We start from the raw sequence: 7,452 nt of genomic DNA on the forward strand, positions 1-7,452 counted from the left end.
GGATAAAAGGTATCCAAATTGGCAAAGAAGAAGTCAAAATGTCTCTCTTCACAGATGACATGATACTCTATATGGAAATCCCAAAAGAATCCACGGCTAAACTATTAGAAGTTATAGAGCAATTCAGTAATGGGGCGGGATACAAAATCAATGCTCAGAAATCAGTTGCATTTCTATACACGAATAATGACACTGAAGAAAGAGAAATTAGGGACTCCATCCCATTTACAATAGCACCAAAAACCATACGTTACCTTGGAATTAACTTAACTAGAGACGTAAAGGATCTATATTCTAGAAACTACAAATCACTCTTGAAAGACATTGAGGAAGACACAAAAAGATTTTTCCATCCATGCTCATGGATCGGAAGAATTCACATAGTTAACATATCCATGCTACCCAGAGCAATCTACACTTTCAATGCTATCCCGATCAAACTAATGAGGACATTTTTCAAAGAACTGGAACAAACAGTCCTTAAATTGGTATGGAACCAGAAAAGGCCCCAAATCGCCAAGGAACTGTTGAAAAGGAAAAACAAAGCTGGGGGCATCACAATGCCAGATTTCGAGCTGTACGACAAAGCTGTGATCACAAAGACAGCATGGTGCTGGCACAAAAACAGACACATAGACCAATGGAACAGAATGGAGAACCCAGAAATGGACCCTCGGCTCTTTGGGCAACTAATCTTTGATAAAGCAGGAAAAAACATCTGGTGGAAAAAAGACAGTCTCTTCAAGAAATGGTGCTGGGAAAATTGGACAGCTACATGCAAAAGAATGAAACTTGACCGACCACTCTCTCACACCATACACAAAGATAAACTCCAAATGGATGAAAGACCTCTATGTGAGACAGGAATCCGTCAAAATCCTAGAGGAGAACATAGGCAGGAACCTCTATGACATCGGCCAAAGCAAACTTTTTCATGACACATCTCCAAAGCAAGAGAAACAAAAGATAAAATGAACTTGTGGGACTTCATCAAGATAAAAAGCTTCTGCACAGCCAAGGAAACAGTCACAAAAACTAAGAGGCAGCCCACGGAATGGGAGAATATATTTGCAATGATACTACAGATAAAAGACTGGTATCCAAGATCTACGAAGATCTTCTCAAACTCAACACACAAGAAACAAATAAACAAATCACAAAATGGGCAGGTGATATGAACAGACACTTTTCCAATGATGACATACAAATGGCTAACAGACACATGAAAGAATGTTCAAAATCATTAGCCATCAGGGAAATTCAAATCAAAACCACACTAAGATACCACCTTATGCCAGTTAGAATGGCAAAAATAGACAAGGCAAGAAACAACAATTGTTGGAGAGGATGTGGAGAAAGGGGATCCCTCCTACATTGTTGGTGGGAATGCAAGTTGGTACAGCCACTCTGGAAAACAGTGTGGAGTTCCCTTAAAATTTTTAAAATTGAGCTACCCTGTGACCCAGCCATTGCACTACTGGGTATTTACCTCAAAGATACAGAAATAGTGAATAGAAGGGCCATATGCACCCCAATGTTCATAGCAGCATTGTCCACAATAGCTAAATCGTGGAAGGAGCCAAGATGCCCTTGAATAGATGACTGGATTAAGAAGTTGTGGTCCATATATACAATGGAATATAACTCAGCTATCAGAAAGAACGAATTCTCAACATTTGCTGCAACATGGAGGGCACTGGAGGAGATAATGCTAAGTGAAATAAGTCAAGCAGAGACAATTATCATATGATTTTTCTCATCTATGGAACATAAGAACTAGGAAGATCGGTAGGGGAAGAAAGGGATACAGAAAGGGGGGTTAATCAGAAGGGGGAATGAAACATGAGAGACTATGGACTATGAGAAACAAACTGAGGGCTTCAGGGGGGGTGGGGGAATGGGATAGACTGGTGATGGGTAGTAAGGACGGCACGTATTGCATGGTGCACGGGGTGTTATACGCAACTAATGAATCATCGAACTTTACATCAGAAACCAGGGATGTGCTGTATGATGAGTAACATAATATAATAAAAAAACATTAAAAAAAAAACTAAAAAATTAAAAAAAAAAAGAACAGCATTTCTCATCACCTTTTTCCATCATTGCCCCTCTGAAGAGCCATTAGATACTTTTTTTTTCTAACTGTCCCTTCCACTATGAAATTTTAATAGGACAGATATACTGTAATATATGTATTTATGTAAGTATATAATATAAACAATGTAATCAAATTTTTAACATATTCAAAACCATTCTTCTCCAGAAAAAGTAAAATAATTGAATAATTAATTTCTTAAAAAAAATTTTTTAGTGAACTTAACTTTCACTAGATAGAAGAAACTTTAACTAGCTGTTTGATGTTCATTCCCTTATTGTCAACATTTTGACTTCTCAGCAGTTGACATAATTGATGGGTTTCACAATGTTAAACTTTACCCAGTTCTATGATTCTGAAAAATGGCCATGATGAGAGATACCCCCTCAATCTTTGTGGACCAGGAAACAGCTGAATGAAATGAATCTCCCTTCCTTATATAACTTAGATAAGACTGGAGGATGACCCAATTTTAACCTATTTAACCTATTTTAACCAATGACAAGGCCAGGCAGAGCCTCCAAATGGCCATTCTTTGTCTTATAAATGACTGGCTGAGCTGTTGGACCCTACTGACTAATCTGGACAAAATGCCTGATAACTTCACTTGACCAAATGTTAGTCAGACTTCTCTCCTTCTCCCTATATTGAAATTTGGCCTACCCTATATTCTGAGCTAGCAAAGGATGCAAACGACCCTCTTAACAATGACTCAAGCCACTCCCCAGCTGACTGCAGAGAACAAAATCTACACAACTGACCACCCACCCACTCATCCCACACTGCCACATCCACTTCTTTCTGGCCTTGTTTACCCTCCTTATAAAAGAAAATTCTTTTCTGCCTGACCTTTTAGACGCCTGCAGATCTTATGGGTGGAATGTTCTCCCAATTACAAGTCTTCCTTCCCTCACTGCACTGATCCTTGAATAGAGTCATCCCTTAGCTAAGTCCAAATTTGTCTCTTATGAGACATGTTGAATAACTTTATAGGATAATAAAACATTATTTTTATTTAATCCTCAAATCCCAAGTCAAACACGGAAGCATGATCAAATATAAACAACTTCCACAAGGCAGCCAATGAGTTCATGCAAGGCCACCTCTTGTGATACAACTTCAAGACTGAGCCATCATTTGAGAGAATGTTCTCCATTTACAGCCACCTATTTGCCACAGATTTGGAGCACTGATCTTTTTTGGTAGCATTTACCTTGCATACATATATCTTCTATGACCTCAATGTTGGTGCTGTTCATGTGATATCCAAGAAATGCCAACGAGAGAGTAAATAATCAGGAACAAGACTTTGTTGGCTAAACTGCACTTTGGAGAGCCACAAACCATTACTGTATCTAAGATTTCCTCACCCCACCCCTGCCCAACAACAGTTTTCGTCCCCTAGGAGGCAGTATCACCCTTATTGAGAATACATTGGCTAAAATGATATAGAAAGGTTCTCTGAACATGGATAGGATATTTGATACGTAAATTAAAATATAAATTAAATATGATCCCAATAAAAATACTAACAAGTATGGTGATAGACACATTAAATTTAAATTCATTGAGCAAGAAAATAAAAAAGCAAGAATTGCCAGAAAATGCCTAGAAAAAGAAGAGAACTGAGATTTAAAAGAGATTTTAAAGTCTCTATCACTAAAATACTGGCTACTGGCACCTGAATAGACATTCAGATTAATGGAATCGTAGGACCTCTGGTCTCTAGGGAAAGATGGATTATTTCATAAATGTTATTGTAAAAAGTAAAACTGGATCCACATTTTACACCACATACCAGGACTAACTCTAAATGGATGAGAGATCTACATATTAAAAACTGAAATCACTAAAATGCCAGTCTTAGTTCATTTGGGCTGCTGTAACAAAATACCACAGACAGGCAGCTTAAAATATCAGAAATTTATTTCTCCCTGCTCTGGAAGCTGGAAGTCCAAGATCAGGGAGTCAGCTTGGCCAAATGAGGGCCCTCTTCCTGGTCACAGACTTATTGTATCCTCACTGGGCTTCTTTTATAAAGGCACTAACCTCATTCATGAGGAATTTATTCTCATGATGTCATTACCTCCCAAAGGCTCCACCTCCAAATACTATCGTTTTGGGCATTAGGATTTCAACATAGGAGTTTTTGAGGAGGGTCAAACATTCAGTCCACAGGCATGCTAAAAGAAAAAAAAATGGTTGAGTTCCTTTTAGGTTGAAAGGAGAAAAGCCTTTCTATTTCTTACAATCAAATGAATACATTTTACTATATTTAAAAATTGCCTAGAGAAAAGAATACAAACACAAATAACAAATTGGGAGAAGATATCTGCAAACTAAAAAAAAAAAAAAAAAAAAAAAAAAAACTTTTCAAAAAAAAAAAAAAAAAAAAAAGTAACTCTTCCTAAGACCAAAAGAGCTTCACTTTGAAAATCAAGAGAAAGATTAAAAATCATTATTAAAAAGGATAAAACACAGGTGCCTGGGTGGCTCAGGTCATGATCCCAGGGTCCTGGAATCAAGCCCTGCGTTGGGCTCCCTGCTCAGCAGAGAGTCTGCTTCTCCTTCTGCCCCTCCCCCTGCTCATGTTTGTGTGCTCTTTCTCTCTCTTCTCTCTCTGAAATAAATAAGTAAAATCTTTTTTAAAAAAGGACAAAACAAAAAAAGACAATTCATAAAAAAGGAAAAACCAATGGACCATTAAACATCTGAAAAATGTTCAACTTCATTTATATAAGAGAAACCTAAATTGAGGGGCACCTGGGTGGCTCAGTCGTTAAGTGTCTGCTGGAAAGGAGAGGTGTAGTGTGGTTGGAGAATGGAGTTAGCTTAGTGAGCTCATCTCTGCAGCGCCATCATTTATGGGGACAGCTATGCCTAAGGACCAGTCACTGAATGGCTGGATCCTCCTTAAGATGTTTGTTGCTGGAGGCAGCAACATCTTGAAAAGTAAGAAACTTGAGGGAAGAAAGAAAATGACAACTTATTTTAGGCAAGCTTTTTAGATGTGCCAGATTCTTTTTCCTTTCCTGTGTGGCTCTGTTGGAAAAAGTAGAATGGAGAAAACAATCATAGGATATCAAGCCTTTTTCAGAGCCAACAAAACAATTTAGGATCATCCCCCACAACAACTTCAAGCCAGACAAAGGGTTTGGTTTTCCCCGCAGGGCTCTCAAAGCAGAGGACACTTCCAGGTGTAAACGCTCATTATGGGGGCAGCTTCAAAATAGGCACGTTCTCTCTGCACAGTAAAGTGAAGGAATTACAGCAGCCGGAACCACGCGATTCTCAACGGACTCTGTGTCTGTCACACAGAGGGGTAAAGTATACAGGTCGAAGGACCCAAGCCGCCAAAAGCATTAGAAGTGAGCCCATCGCGCCGCCGAAGCGGTCACATAACACATCCCGCGCGGTGGAACGTTAAGGGTAACAGACTCCTGATCCCCTCCTCCCGGAACCAAAGTCACGGTGCCGAGTCTGCCAGCGGAGAGGGGTGCCAAGCGCACGTCCTCTTCACGGGCGCGGAGGAACACCCTAATAGCGCCACGCCCCCGCCGCTCGGCACCGAAGTGACGGTCCCGATATGACCGGCAGAGAAGGCACAGGCACCCAGCAACTGCAAGGCCGACTTCCGTAAGGAATTAACCTAGAGCGCTACGACTTAGGAGAAACGTAGTCCAGAGCCGGGGACGTCGTGTCAGCCCCGAGCCCCAGCCGGCATACCGGTATTCCCGGCACCACATGGGAACTTTTTCTGGGTACTCCAAGCCAAATGCAGAGTGTGGGTCCCAGTGAGGCGGTCCACTCACCTGGCCGCTGCAGACTGGATCCTTGCATCAAGACGCAACGGAATAAGTGTACGAAATGGCGCAGGGACGCGGTGGCCTCCGGGAAATGTAGTCAAAAATGTGACCCCAGCTCGATCCAACAGAACACAGAGGCAGTGGGCACTTTGTGCGGCCCGGAATCGGGCGCTCCTGGAGTCTCCCTTGCTCGAATGGGGGATCTCGCTCTACTAAGGTGTGAGCCGGCCAATTTCCTTTTACTCAAGTGACCCCACAAAATCCCAAGGAGGTTGCCAGAAGTTGGGTCTTGTAGTGATGCTTTCAGAGAAATGTAGTCCAGGGCTGAAAAAGGTGCAGAAGACCAGGAGTTAGGGTCCGGATTTCTCAGACCGGAGCTCTGGCTCAGACGCAGTAGTTGTGACTACCAGGTTTCTGCTCAAGAGGCATGTGGGTTTGACGCTTGCTTCACGGTCGCGTTTTTGTATCCAAGTGTCCTCTACAGGGGAAACGAAGACTGTGGGGACTATGCCGTGTGTCAAATTGCGTTTGAGACTGTGAGAGGGATGTTAGTGGATAAACGTGTGATCCATTCGGGATTATGTGAGAGCGTCTCCGGGACGGTGTGACTATAAGGGTGGTGTCTGGGATTAATCAGGCAGTCTGCAACTAAGTATATTATAATGTATAACAAAGAAAAATTTTCTGTGTTTGGTTTGCATGGTTATGAATTTAGAACAGATTCCTATATAATTAGACTTGTTAAATGAATGATACACCGAGAGTTCACCTGTAGCAGTGAATGTGGGAAAATAAGTGTATGCAGCACTGTGTAATAGTGGTATCTCTAAGCTTCTGTTTCCTCACCTGTAAAATGAGGTTAACATTTATGTAACGTTTTGGAGCACCAATGTCCAATAGAACTTTCTGTAAAACTCGGTTTCATGTTCTGTATTTGCGCTGTCCGGTATTAAATATGGTTAGTTTGAGGAATGAATTTTTAATTTTGTTTAATTTTAATAAATTTAAATTTAAGCAGTTGTATGTGGCTACCTAAATTGGACAGAGCAGCCTGCAGCATCAATTTCCTTGCAAGATTTAGAGGGGGGAAAAGGATTTAGAGGGGGAGAAACTTAAATAATTTCATCTAGCAAATAATTTGAAAAAATGAGTTTTATATTGAAATGAAGAGGGATGGTTGGTTAAGTGTCTGACTTCAGTTCCGGATCCTGGGATCCAGCAGCATATGGGGCTCCCTGCCCAGCAGGAGTCTGCTTCTCCCTCTCCCTCTGCCCTGCTTGTGCTCTTGCTCTCTCTCTCAAATAAAATAAATGAATAAATAAATAAATAAAATCTTTATAAGAAAAGAGATTTAAAAATGCAAATTCAGTCTAAGTCTTTTTTTTTTTTTGGAGGAATAATTTAGAGGAAGTCCACAAATATTACATATACATCTCCATGATTTTTGCATGCACAGACAATCACCACACACAGATCGAGATGGAGAACATTTATTTCCAAGATGCCAGAATGTTCCCTTGTAAACATTGATTCCACTTAGAGGTGACC

At 40.7% G+C, this 7,452-nt stretch overlaps 1 protein-coding gene across 2 annotated transcripts in view; it reads right to left on the bottom strand.

Moving 5' to 3' along the window:
* LOC103681552 (zinc finger protein 571-like) overlaps positions 1–7,083 on the bottom strand; it is a 31,047-nt gene extending 23,964 nt beyond the window's left edge. The window contains exons 1-2 of one of the 2 annotated variants that reach the window (XR_005835482.1): positions 5,911–7,083; positions 4,148–4,281 (exon numbers count right to left, since the gene is read on the bottom strand). Coding sequence is in view for 1 of the 2 variants with exons in the window: in XM_008711145.2 (XP_008709367.1) it covers positions 5,911–5,938 (28 nt within the window). In the remaining variant the exon portion in view is untranslated. The remainder of the gene's footprint in view (positions 1–4,147; positions 4,282–5,910) is intronic. The other variant, XM_008711145.2, reaches the window with a different exon arrangement.
* Between the last annotated feature and the right edge of the window lie 369 nt (positions 7,084–7,452).

Source organism: Ursus maritimus, unplaced genomic scaffold (assembly GCF_017311325.1).
Source record: "Ursus maritimus isolate PB19 unplaced genomic scaffold, ASM1731132v1 scaffold_19, whole genome shotgun sequence".
In the NCBI taxonomy this organism is placed as follows: Eukaryota; Metazoa; Chordata; class Mammalia; order Carnivora; family Ursidae; genus Ursus; species Ursus maritimus.